Source organism: Lepidochelys kempii, chromosome 6 (genome assembly GCF_965140285.1).
Source record: "Lepidochelys kempii isolate rLepKem1 chromosome 6, rLepKem1.hap1, whole genome shotgun sequence".
NCBI lineage: Eukaryota > Metazoa > Chordata > Testudines > Cheloniidae > Lepidochelys > Lepidochelys kempii.
In genome coordinates, this window is record NC_136385.1 from 63,378,883 (window position 1) to 63,393,284 (window position 14,402).

At 40.7% G+C, this 14,402-nt stretch overlaps 1 protein-coding gene across 20 annotated transcripts in view; it reads left to right on the top strand.

The window, feature by feature from the left end:
- The window catches only part of GPHN (gephyrin), a 590,148-nt gene that overhangs the window by 153,622 nt on the left and 422,124 nt on the right, over positions 1-14,402 (top strand). For 18 of the 20 annotated variants that reach the window (XM_073348373.2, XM_073348352.2, XM_073348355.2 and 15 more), the window contains one exon: positions 13,153-13,231. The exons of the other annotated variants lie outside the window; for them this stretch is intronic. In XM_073348373.2, the coding sequence (XP_073204474.1) occupies positions 13,153-13,231 (79 nt within the window). The remainder of the gene's footprint in view (positions 1-13,152; positions 13,232-14,402) is intronic. 20 annotated transcript variants of the gene reach the window in all.

Consider the following 14,402-nt stretch of genomic DNA (forward strand, 5'->3'; position numbering starts at 1 on the left):
AAGCTGCACCTCTGAACTCTCTTCAGTCTTTCCAAATTTACTCTTAGCAGTGACAGGCCCTGGGCCTTCACTCCTCTCAGGATGGAATATAGGGTTGCCAGATGTCCGATTTTTGACCCGAACAAAAGGGGCCCTGGTGGCTCTGGTCGGCAATGCTGGCTGTTAAGTCTGGTTGGTGGGGCTGGCAGCCCTGAGCCCCTCCTGCACCCAAATTCCCTCCTGGAGCCCACATCCCCTCCCAACCCTGTGCCCCAGCCTTGAGTCCCCTCCCACACCCAAACTCCCTGCTGGAGCCTGTACTATGCAACCCCTCAGCCCTGAGCTCCCTCCCGCACCCTGAACCCCTGATTTCTGGCCTCATGCTAGAGCCCACACCCCTAGTTGGGGCCCTCAGCCCCTCCTATATCCCTGCCCTAGCCCGGAAAAAACGAGCAAGTGAGTGAGGGTCGGGGAGAGCAAGCAACAGAGTGGGGGGATGGAGTGAGCGGGGGCAGGGCCTCAGAGAAGGGGTGGGGGCTCAGAGAAGGGGCGGGGCAAGGGTGTTCAGTTTTCTGTGATTAGAAAGTTGGCAACCCTACTGGAATCTTGTGATTCTCGCACTGACAGACCTGGATTCTTGGTCTACAGTATCCCTCTTTACCAACAATATTTCCTCAGCAGGTCCAGTTGGGTTTGGCACCTGCAAGAGACTTCCTTTTGGGAGCTATGTCTAATAGGTTAATGCAGTGACTCAAAGCAGTCCCTTCAGAACAAAGTTTTAATTCTGCTACCCTGCAGACACTTTATCTGTGTCCCCACCATACTGAAACACAACAATCACATAAACAGAGGTATGCATGATATTCAGAAAATGAATACAGACAGGCTTTGGAAAAACAGTCCCTAAGGTTTTGGAGATGAGCTTCTGTGTGAGTTATCACTGATGTGTCATCAGCAAAGAGGAGGCATTGGATAAGGGCTTCCTGAGTCTTGGTTTTAGATCTGAGTCTTGCAAGACTCAGAACAGTTTTCCATCAGGTCTTATATGCAAGTAGATTCCCTCAGTTCAGGAACCAAAATCTTGTTTCAGTAGCAAGGAGAAGAAGTTCCCAAACATAGGGCAAGTACACAGCCGTTTTTAACTTGGCGACAAATCTGGAAAGCCTCAGAGACTGTGCCGTTGTATTAAACTGTGCTGTACATGTTTTCATGGAAGGATCGAATCATGCTTAAGAGCTTGTGGGGACAGCCAATCTTTTCTAGAAGCGCAAATAGTACACTTCTACTGACAAGGTCAAAAGCCTGTGTGAGATTGATGAAGGCTATGTAAAGGGGCTTTTTTTGTTCTCTACATTTGTCTTGTAGTTGTCTCATTGAGAAGATAATGTCGATAGTAGACCTTTGAGCTCTGAAGCCGCACTGTGATTCAGGATAGATTCTGTCTGCAAGGGTCTGAAGCCTGGTAAGGACAACTCAGGAAAGGCTTTTCCCATAATGCTAAGAAGGGAAATGCCATGATAGTTGTTACAGTCTCTCCTGTCACCCTTGTTTTTATAGAGAGTGCTGATGTTGCCATCTCTCATTTTTTGTGGTACTTCACCTTCTTTCCAGCACAGGCAGAGCAACTCATGAAGATGTTGCAGTAGAATAGGTTTTCCACATGTTATGATCTCTGACGCTATGCAGCCTTTTCTGGGGGCCCTTCCACTAGGGAGGCCATCTCTGGCAAGGCTAAGCTCCTTGACAGTTGGTTCATTGTTGAGTTAGTTCATAACAGGCAGGCTTTCGATGGCGTTGATTGCTGCGCCTGTAACAATATTTTCACGACAGTAAAGCTTAGAGTAGTGTTCTACCCAGTGATCCATCTGCTTGGTGCAGTTGTTGACTGTTTTCCCTGTTGTTGATTTCAGTGGGGCTGTCTTCTTTGAAATTGGACTCAAAGCTTTCTTGATCATGTCATGCATGATTCTGATGTTGCCTGCATCAGCTGCTACTTGTATGCTTTCGCATAAGTGCAACCAATAGTCATTGGCACAGTGTCGAGCAGTTTGTTGTATCTTGGTTTTTGCCACTCTCAATGCTTGTAAGGTTTTTTCATTTGGGTCTCTCTTGTAGTTGGTTTGGGCTGTGCATTTGGTCTCTATGACTGGTGTCAACATACTGGGATATGTGTCAAACCAGTTGTTGGTCTTGTTTTCCTTCTTCCCAAAGACAGACAGCTGTGTCATAGCTTGTGTTCTTCAGTTGCTCCCACTTCAGCTGGGCGCTTGTGGCACAATTACTGGAGTCAAGGGCTTGTTGTAGTATATTCTTGTACTGCTGTGACTTTTCTTGGTTTGCGAAGGCACTGATGTTAATCACATCCTTTTACTTTAGATCTGTGTATTTTCTTTGGTTTAAGTCTGACCTTGCTGCATACCAGAGAGTGATCTATGTCTCACTTCGATAGCTGCAGGTAATGAGAACAGTGTTAAGGTTGGTATGCCTTGTGATGATAAGATCCAGTTGATGCCAGTGGTCAGATCTGGGATGTTTCCAAGACACTTTGCATTGCGGCTTTGTCTGGAAGAATGAGTTTGTTACACAGAGGTCGTAATAGGAACAAAGTTCTAGCAGTTTCTGATGGCTTCCATTCATCTTACCAGTTCCGTATTAACTAAGATACTTGTTCCATGCTTCATGATCAGTTTCCACCCTTTCATTGATGTCTCCTAGCAGGAAAACATATTTGTGTTTCGGAATCCTGCTGATGGTGGTGTTCAACTGGTCATAGAACTGGTCCTTGATGTCACAAGATGAGGAGAGTGTTGGGACATACACATTCACAAGGTTGATTGGGCAATCAGATGTGAACAAGTGTAGTGCCAAAATTCTCTCAGATCCATTTATAGGTGGCTCAATCATCCCCAGAAGTGAGTTCTTGATGGCAAATCTCATTCGGTGCTCTCACGTTTCTTCAGCGCTTTTTCCCTGCCAGAAAAATGTGTAGTCTTTTCCCCTGAGAGATCCACTTGATGCTAGCAGTGTTTCTTGGAGGGATGCATGTCCACATTGAGTCATTTCAGCTTGTTATTGATCACGGCAGTTTTACATTCATCGTTGATTTCTTGAAGGTCCTCAGATAATCCGGTTGTCACGGTGCAAACGTTCCAGCACCCTGTCTTTAAGGGTGTTTTCTTTCTTTTACTTGATTTGCCTGGTGCATTGGTTACAGTCCGCTTGTCAAGTTATAAAACTCCGAGCTCTGAGTGCCCATTGAAGCAGGCAATCCGTGGTGGGACAACACTCTATTATCTGGGGGCTGCGCAGTTTTATGGCGGGCGATGGTTGTCCAGTGAGATGTGATCTATCCCACTGTGGGAGACAGCCCCCAGTGCCCAACTCTACACCAATTGAGTAAGAGCTTAGAACTGGTGACTGCTGCCTCCTATGTCTTGTTGAGGTGAAGCTGGAGTACCTCTTCAGGGCACAAGCCTGGGCAGATGATATGGAGGCCCTGAGTTACCCATGCATCAGGACCCCCCTCTCGGTGTCACTGGTAAAATCCAGAAGAGAGGAAGAACCAATACATCTGGTACTTGATCCGCTGCAAGAGTTGCTGGAAAGATACTAAGATCTTAGTATCTGACCGCCTTTGGGGCTCCGTTCCAGATTTTCTGTCTGAGTTTACTCTCATAGCCTTACATTCTCCCGAACTCACCCACAAGGCAAGTGGGGCTTTTCTGTCAGGGGTTGCTGCCTTAGCCTTACATCCTCCTGGGCTACCCATAAGGCAGTGGGTTTGATGACCCACAGGTAGTACTGTCTACTCTCCTTACAGTAGCACGCATACCCTGATCTGACACTGAAATGTCAGTAGCAACACAGAAACACTCGCACTGGGTGGAGGAGGAGGAGAGGCTGGTGTTTGAGATGAGTTTATTTCAATCACCTTGTTGCTGTTCAGAAATGTCTCTTCTGAAGTGATTGCATTAGCTTAAATCAGGAAGTTCATTTGTAGAAGATGTGGATCTCAGTAATTTTTCTTATACATCTGCCATTTCTGTTTAAGTAGTTGAGTCTTCTGTAAATAAACTATAATCTACTACTCCCTCCATCTCCATTACCAAGAAAAAATACAGAAGGGAATACACTAATTTTTCAAAGTTGTTGAACACCTTCAGTTCTCATTGACTTCAGTGGCATAAGGGTACTCAGGATCTTTGAAAGTCAGGCCATAAATATTCAGCTGAACTTAGGTTTGAGATGGGTTATGTTGTGCTATGAAACATTAATGTATTTATTGTTAGCAAATTTAAAGTGAACCATCCTAAACAAGCTACAAGATTACTCCTAACCTCACTAATTAGCCCCCAAATGCCACTCACTGCACACTTCTCCCAGTAAAGGTGATATCCAGTAATATTTATGGGGGAGGGATATTTTGAATTGAAGAAAATCATGTGCAATTTGTGATCTTAAAGAACTGTTAGTATCTGAGTTCTTATTGAGGCTCTTGATTTGAGCAAGGCTCACTGTCAGTAGAGCTATTGATAGTACAGTATATTTCTTTCTATACAATGGGGTTAGATATTTTTAATACAAATGCACTAATCTAAAAGAAAGGGAACCAAAATTTCCATTGCTGAGGATGAAGTTTTTGAATCTGAATGCTATTTTCAGCTCAGAGTTCATTGAAAAAAATATTAAAACAAACCTCTTCCCAATATCATGTGTTCAGAATGATCAATGAAAATAAACAAGACTAACCAAGTGGAAGTTATTAGGTTAATGTTAAATGACAAGTGCCCCTCATCCTTCCCTGCACACTTGCTGGGAGCTAATTTGGTCCTCAGGTAGTTTACAGAGGCAGAACAGTGATTTCTCTTCCTTACTTTGTGTAGGTCCATCAGACTTTTAAATAACACAAACCGTTTGGGTAAAATAGTTGTGTTGATTTATTTTTCAATTATATTTAGGGATGAAAATTTCCCCTCAATTACAAAAATTACTGGATGAAATTCTGTGCTCTGTTTTGTAGGAAGTCAAGACTAGAAGATCATAGTGTTGCTTTTGACATTAAAACTATGGTTCTATGGAGTATGAGTATTTTTCTTCTATAAATATTAAGCAGTACATTCCTGAGGAAAATGAGGTATTGCTAATACTTGATCTCTTTAGAGGTTGCACTATGGATCAGTTATTTACAAAACTCCAGCAATGCGAGATTATGCTAGTCTTTGTTCCACCTTCTTGCACAAACTTTAGGCTCTAGATCTCTCACATGACAAACTTTTCAAAGATGAAATGAAAAATGAGTACTAAATTTCTGCTCAATTTGGCAAAGACAGTAGTGCTTCTAAGATCAGTATGGACTTGAAAATGCTAATTCTGGAAGAAAACCATGCCCAGTGGCCTGTTGCCAGCTATGGGCAAATGAAAACTCACTAAGAAAATTCTCCATAGGCTTTCAATTTCCTGGAATTACTGCTGCTCACTGTACATGTTCTGATAGTCAAGATGAAGTGAATATCTGAATAGAAACTATAATATTTTGACTTAATATCACAATATTGTCCTATTAATAGCACTGTATTGTATTATTTGAATTTTAAACATGATTTCTTTTCAGTTGAAAAAATCCATTAACATTTATGAACATTTATCTTTGTTGCTTGATCCTTAGTTGGTCCTGTTTCCTATAGCTTCCATGTCAGAATATGTAAACACTTGGAAGAAGTCAAGATAGTACTATGTCTTCTATAATTGACTGTGTGCACACCTATACAGCTTTTATAACATGCCTGATTAATTACTATAGCTATCACACCTTTCTGTTACTAAACTGTTTTTCTGAATTGGCTACGTTATGGTATGAAATGTTTTTCGTCAAATATTACAGACAGTGCCTATTTAGTTAATATATTTTGAGATGATATGACAAATTCTGTAATGACAGGTGTTTGGTATCCTCAAGATGCAAAAGTTTCCACTTTAATTCCATGTTTTCACACAGCAATTTTTAGTAGCGTGAGATTAAAATAAATTGATTTTTCCCATTTGAAAAATGTGAGCCAAACTTTTTTAGACAGGCCGGTAGCAAAAGTAAATAATTAGAGCATTTGTTTGAAAATAATTGTTGTTTTTTAACCATTCTGAACATTTGAAAATTGCATGCCGATCATGCACATTTTCAGGTTTTTAAGAGCAGTTGGACAAACACCTGTCAGGAATGGTCCAGGAATATTTGGTCCTGTCTCAGTGCAGAGGGCTGAACTTGATGACCTCTTGAGAGCCCTTCCAGCCCTACATTTCTCGGATTAAGTCCGTCAGGGTGGGATCCACAAAAGTACTTTAGCACCTATGTCCTGTTTTTAGGCTCCACTTGTGATCCACTAAACCCCCACTCAGCTGCTGCCTAACCTGGTAGGCACTTAAACTCACTTGGTGCCTAAGGATGTTTTTTTATTGTTGTTTTTTTCTCTATAGATGTGTGCACTGCAGCCTCACTCTAGGTGCTGAGTTTCCAGTCTCCTGCATGAGCATGTGCACTACTGCCTCATGATAGGCATCTGGAGATGTCTGTCGCCCACCAAAGCCCAAAGAGCAATTCACAAACTGGGAAAGATAGGCATTTGATCAGCTAAGTTATATGCAGGGCGGGGAGGTGGAGGACTTCCCTTATAATGTTTAGCCTAATGGATAGGGTACTCAGCCAGGATACGGGAGACCCCTGATTCAAGTCATCCCTCAATCTGAGTGCGGGAAGGGATCTTAACCAGGGATCTGCCATCTCTCAGGTGAGTGCCCTAGCCAGTACGCTAGAGTCATTCTAACTCTTTCTGAGTAGCAGCCATGTTAGTCTGTATTCGCAAAAAGAAAAGGAGTACTTGTGGGACCTTAGAGACGAACAAATTTATTTGAGCATAAGTGAGCTGTAGCTCACGAAAGCTTATGCTCAAATAAATTTGTTCGTCTCTAAGGTGCCACAAGTACTCCTTTTCTTTTTGCTAACTCTTTCTGTGGCCCAATTTATATTTAATTATTCAGTTGTTTAAAGTGGAACGACTTCAATAGGATAAATTGAGGGAACCCCATATTAGAATATCCCATAGCCCAGTGGCTAGGGTATGCACCTGAGAGGTGTCAGACCCCTGTTCAAATCTCTTCTCCCCCTCAGGAGGAGGGAGAACTTGAATTGGGGATTCAAGTGGGATTGGTGAGTATCCTGTCTATTAGGCTAAAAGTTATAAGGGAGCTTAGAGATTAACCAATTTATTTGAGCATAAGCTTTCATGAGCTACAACTCACTTCATCGGATGCATACTGTGGAAAGTGTAGAAGATCTTTTTATACACACAAAGCATGAAAAAATACCTCCCCCCACCCCACTCTCCTGCTGGTAATAGCTTATCTAAAGTGATCAATCTCTCTGGTCACGCGATTACAGACATGAAAGTTGCGATATAACAACAAAAAAACTTCAAATCCAGACTCCAGCGAGAGACTGTTGAATTGGAATTCATTTGCAAATTGGATACAATTAACTTAGGCTTGAATAGAGACTGGGAGTGGCTACGTCATTATGCAAGGTAACCTATTTCCCCTTGTTTTTTCCTACCCCCCCGCCCCCTCCTCAGACGTTCTTGTTAAACCCTGGATTTGTGCTGGAAATGGCCCACCTTGATTATCATACACATTGTAAGGAGAGTGATCACTTTAGATAAGCTATTACCAGCAGGAGAGTGGGGTAGGGGGAGGTATTTTTTCATACTTTGTGTGTACAAAAAGATCTTCTACACTTTCCACAGTATGCGTCCGATGAAATGAGCTGTAGCTCACGAAAGCTTATGCTCAGATAAATTGGTTAGTCTCTAAGGTGCCACAAGTACTCCTTTTCTTTTTGCAAATACAGACTAACATGGCTGTTACTCTGAAACCTGTCATCCATCCCCCACCCCCCCACCCCACCCCGCAGTCTGGTTTTATGCACATGTCACCAAGAGAGGGTTTTGGCACACATCCCTCTGCCCAGCACACACCCCTCTGCCCAGTGTCTCCCATTGGCTAGTTTAGTCAGCACCCAGCTGGCTGGCTTTGTTGATAGCATTCTTAGGTGCCTGCCTCTACCTATTCATAGTATTAGGGAGCCTAGGTGTCTAACTTAAACTTTGTGGATCGCAGTGTTGTTTCTGTGACTTTCTAGGCGCCTAAAAGTTAGGTACCATGATGTTCAGCATTGTAATTCTTACATCCCTCCATGGACCCCATCCTAAGAGCATACATAAAGAGATGCACTGTGATTGCTTGTACAGGTAGTTAAGTGCAATTTTCAAAACAGGTTTTGCTGACTTTAATGTCCATGGACCACATTCAGTGAAGGATGTGGGACAATCCTCTATGGGATAAGGCTTGCATAATGACTCCTATATATGCCACAGGAAAGGGAACATAGGCAGGGCATGAACTCTGGCTGACAAAACTGACTGTGGGGCAGTTAGCTGATCTGGTGTAGAAGCAGCCTTCAGGTGACAGATTGGCATCCACTGGTCACACAAATATGTCAGCAAAGTTCATTTAAAGCTGCTCTAATGGGATATACTGATCCTTTAAGGCTGGTGAAGGAGTCCTCAGCTGCCCGTACTGTCCTGTCCCAGGCTATTCTTTTGTAAAGACATACCTATTAGACAAGGAATGCTATTGGTGATGAATAGTAGCCTTTCTGGAAGAGGCATTTTGTAATTTGGAAAAGAAACCTACTGCTATCTCTGTTTAGGCCTAAGATCTGAGTTCCAAAAGCCGTTACTTCTTGTTACAAAAGGATGCATCTTTAAGTTAGAGAGGAGCTGCTCATGTACCCAAGCATTTACTGAATCAGGACTTCAGATTGTAAGCTTATTTGGTCAGGGACTGTGTCTCACTGTATATGCAAACAGTGCCCAGAACAATGGGACCTGAATCTGAATTGGGACTTCTGGGCAACACTATAATACAAATGGTGATTCTAAGGGAAAATTCTATATAAAGGCGAAAGAAATCAAATTCTGCTATGGACTGTTCACAGAAGAACACCATAGAGACAGCTAGGTCAAAGAAGATCAAGACATTTTCTTAAGATAAATCATATTCTTTTAAGGAAATTCTAAGGTACTTGATATTTTAAAAAAACAAAACAAAAAAGGAATAATTTATAAGAAAAATTTAATCATCATAAAATACTGTATAGTAAAGAATCTTTTCATACAAAGGCCAAAGTTCTCATACCTTTTTTGAAGTCATACCCCTTTTCAAATGCACTGTTAATCATGGACCCCCCAAATGAGAAACTGATTGACAAAAGTATATGTTTACTTCATATAAACACGTTCTATTTGTAATGCTTTAAGAAAAAGAGTATGAGTACTTATAGATAATCAGTGAGATGGGTGTGCCTATGTCTTACTGCAGTCTGTCTATTCTTGGTGTGATGATTGACAAGTAAACTCGTAAATCATTCTTCATTTCCAGTCGGGACCTGAACTTTGTCTTCATAGCTGTCATGGCAGAGAATGATGCTTTGTGTGTGTGTGTTATTGGGAAAGGTAGTGACACTTTCATTGCTTCTGTAACTAAAATTGGGTACTTTAGTGCAACAGTTGGCCAAAACTGTCAAGGTGTCTGTTTCTGAAACTTAATTTTCAGTATAAGAGGGGTAGCCGTGTTAGTCTGGATCTGTAAAAGTGGCAAAGAGCCCTGTGGCACCTTATAGTCTAACAGACGTATTGGAGCATAAGCTTTCATGGGTGAATACCCACTTCGTCGGATGCATGCTTCAACGAAGTGGGTATTCACCCACGAAAGCTTATGCTCCAATATGTCTGTTAGTCTATAAGGTGCCACAGGACTCTTTGCCGCTTTTAATTTTCAGTGTGCAGAAACAGGATAGTTCGAGCAGCTCCTGTCCTGCTTTTCCAATCCAGTGGCAGGATGACATAGCAAAAGTTGAGAACGGATCCAGAACTCAGTTATATTCCTCCATGTTTATATTATTGAAAGTTGAGCAACGATTCTCTCTCTCATGCAGTCAGTTGTGATGCTATTAGTATTCAGAAATTCTGTCAATAGTGGAAACATCTCTGAGATTCCACTGCTCAGTCTAGTTTTCCAAATCTATATTTTCTTCTGAAAAGCTGCAGTCTTGTCACTCACCTCAAGTATGGTTGTATCGCCCCCTTGTGTGGACAGGTTTAGTGCATTCAACAAGTTAAAAATGTCTGTGAGGTAAGCAAGCTTCATGATCCATATCAGATCAGAAAAGTTTGCAGTGATCTTGGGATTGCACAGAAAGAAAACCCAGCAGCTCTTTGTGGAGCTCAAAAACTCTTTCCAACACTCTGCTGTGAGATAGCCAACACACTTCTGTATGAAACAATAATTTGTCATGTCCTGCACCCATTTCTAAACACAGCTTTGGAAAAAGGCATGAATTCAAAGGCCAGGACTTTACAAAATTCACAACTGTCACAGCTTCATTTAGCACATCATTTAATTTGGGTCCCTTTTCTTTGATGCAAGGGCCTGGTGATGCAACATATAGTGTGTTACAATTACCCATGGGTTTATGGCTCATATTCTTGCAACATCACCACTCTTATTGCCTACCATAGCAGCACCACTGTCCATGCAAACAGCACCACACTTCTCCAAATTTAGCAATTCAGTTTTCATGAAATATCCAATAATTTGACTATTTCCTGACCTGTTGTCTGTTCCAGTAATTCCTGACAAAAATTAAAATCTTCTAAAATTTTTTCCCAGCCAAACCTAACGAACAAAAACTAATAATTGTGCTGCATTACCAACATTGGTTGTCATATGAAGCTGAATTGAAAACTCTTCACATGTACACAGACTTTGAGTTAGTTGGTATTTTACATCATTTGAAAGCTCTTCAATTAACCTACTAACTGTGTTGTTATAACGCGATTTGAGTTTTCTGTCTAGACACAAGGATCTTAGGCTGGCTGGCTGCATTGAGGATTGCTCTAACTTGCATTGGCTACCAATAGCCCTAAGAGACCAATATGAGAGTTATAGATTTTTTTTCAGGACAGAAAGGACTGTGATGATCATCTAGTCTGGCCTCATACATAACACAGACCATATAAGTTCACTTAATAATTTCTAGCACAATAAACTGGTTTTGAATTAAAAAAAAAACTCCAACCATATAGGGATAAAATTAGAAAGGCCAAGGGACAAAACAAGATTAAACTTGCTAGGGCATTCAAGTTAAAAAAAAAAGATTTTACAAATACATGAGAAGCAAGAGGGAGAGGACAGAGTAGGCCCATTATTCAAGAGTAGGGAAAGACAATAACAGGAAATAACAGGAAATGCAACAATGGCTTGAAGGTTAAATGCCTTTTTTGTTTCAGTTTTCGCCAAAAAGGTTAGCAGTGAATGGATGACTAACATACTGAACATCAGTGCAAGTGGTGTAGTGTCTGAGGCCAACACAGGGAAAGAACAAGCTAAGAATTATTTAGACAAGTTAGATGATTCCAAGTAAGCAGGGCCTGCTGAAATACAACCTAGAGTACACCTCTACCCTGATATAAGTGACCCGATATAACATGAATTCGGATATAAAGTGGTAAAGCAGCGCTCTGGGGGGGGCGGGGCTGCGCGCTCCAGTGGATCAAAGCAAGTTCAATGTAATGCAGTTTCCCCTGTAACACGGTAAGATTTTTTGGCTCCCAAGGGCAGCATTATATCAGGGTAGAGGTGTGCTTAAGAAACTGAAGAAATCTCTGAACCATTCGTAATTATCTTTGAGAATTCATAAAGGGCAGAAGAGATCCTGGTGGACTGGAAAAGGGCAAATATTCTGCCTATCTATAAAAAGGGGAATAAGGCTAACCCAGGGAATTATGGACCAGTCACTTTAACTTTGGTACCCAGAAAGTTAATGAATAAATAATCAATCAGTTTGTAAGCATCTAGAAGATAATAAGTAACACCTTGGATTTGTCAAGAACAACTCATGTCAAACCAACCTAATATCCTTCTTTGACAGGGTAACAACACTTGGTGGGGAAGCAGTAGATGTGATATATCTTGATTTTAGTAAGGCTTTTGATGCTGTCTCACATGATCCCCTCATAAGCAAACTAAGGAAATATAGCCTAGACAAAGTTACTATGGGGGGGGGGTGCACAACTGCAGGAAGAGCATATTGAGTGGGGTCCTGCAGGGATCTGTCCTATGTCCAGTTCCGTTTAACATATTCATAAATTATTTAGATAATGGCACAGAGAGTACAGTTATAAAGTTTGTGGATGATACCAAGCTGGGAGCATTTTGGAGGACAGGATTAGAATTCAAAATAATACTTTCTTGACAAATTGGAGAAATGGTCTGAAATACATGGGATGAAATTCAGTAAGGACAAATGCAAAGTACTACACTATAACAATGCTGCAAAGAGTACTAAGGGTGTGTATATGAGGAGGGAATTATGCAACAAGGAGCTTTTGGGCTCCAGGTTCACACAATAAATATGTTTTTTGGAAAACAAAACAAAAATACATGGATAATGTTCTTTTAAACTTAATTGCCCTATGTAATTCATTGTGTCTTGAATTATTATGGTAAATCTCCTAGGTGGATTATTCCACTGAAACTGTTTTAAACACAATTTTAATATCATTTATAAGTTGTATTAATAATTATACCATCTAAATTATTGTATGTTTACTTCAATTCAAGTAAACAATTTATACCATACTATAAACTATTGAAAACTTGAAATGTTAAAATATAGCAATTCTCAATATTTTGAACCCTTTAGAGTATTGAATTGTGTGTGATTGACACAATTACACTATAATTTTTCATATTTGTATATATTTATGCCTCTCATGTGATGTTTGATGAGATTGTGTGGTTGGCTTGTGAGAGCAAGGGATTTAGGAGTGTTGAGGGCCCTGGCTGAGGCACTTAATGACCCTCCTCATGACAAGTTTTCTGACCTCTTTGTGCTTTAGTCAACATATCTAAATTAGGTGAAACTTCACTGAAAAGTAATTTAATGGATGAGCTCTGAGCTTTCCTTTAAATAAACAACCTGCCAACCAAACAAATATTATTACTTGGCTGACAAAAACTGTACACAGTTCTCAAATGTTCATTTCTTGTGTTTCTCTTTTTTAGTGAGCGACAGTTGTTTTAGGAACCTTGCTGAAGATCGCAGTGGGATAAACCTTAAAGATCTGGTCCAAGACCCATCTTTGTGAGTATCTGGCTGCTACAGCTGAGCATAGAAAAGCTATGTTATTATATCCTGTGTGTGTAATTGTAATTAGGGACAGATTTAGATGTGATGAAGCACACTTTGCTTTTGTAGGAGTCTGTGTACCATGTGCTGAGTCTATAATACAGACAGATGTGACTGGAACCTCATTGTGTCTTTCTCTGAGGAGACAGAGGAAAAGGAATGGCATCATTGATTTAACTCCCAAAGAGCACAGATAATAAATGGAACACTTTGTCAGCAGCAGGGTTATTGTTGTAAAGGAAGACACATTGTACCCATGTCCTCTTCTTCATTTTTTATAGGCACAAAACATATAACTAGATTTTAATCTCCTGATTTTGAATTTACTCTGAGTTTTCTTTACTTTGGAAGTCTTGGTTTTCTTCATATCTGATCTGATTTTCTTCCAGCTGATTTTTTAAAAACTCCTGTTTCTTTCAGTACTTTTTATTTATGCCAAACAAATTTTTGGCAACTTCACTTCATACTAGGAGAACAGGTCAGTTACAGTCCCTTATTCGTCCCATAACACAGGCACAACCTTTGAAAGTCTAAGGCAAGAGGCCAAAGAACTATGTGGCCATCCTTTCTAATCTTACTTGTTTAGTGACCAGGACAATGCACACATCCTCCCACTCAGCAGTAGTCCAATATAGGACTGTCTGTCTGTTTCTATAAATCCTATTTCCCCCTTACAAGCCCTGTCACTAGGAAGTGAAGCCATGTTTAGTATTGTGTCAAACATGGCTTTTCCCAGGTTCCTCATGAAGTAATGTTAAAAATGCTTTTCCCATTGCTATAGATAAACACCTAAGTGTATCACCTGTTGTAAGAAAATGTGGTCCTGTCTCTTTCTAGCAGAATTGATTGTGCCTTTCTAATAATGGGTTTTGAACATGATTGGCCCTGTCAATATAAACAGGTAAAAAGTTTTCAATATTGTTTGAGAAGCAGCAGAGAAGAGGCCATGTTTGAAACCTTATTTCAAACATAGAAGATTTTTACTGATAGATGCAAGCACACCAATTAATTTGTCACATTGCTAGAGCACAAACGCGACATGAAGGTCCTGAAGTTTCAAACTGAGGGAACAAGCTCATAATGTATTTAGTATATGATAATTCATACCACAGAAAAATATAAAGAA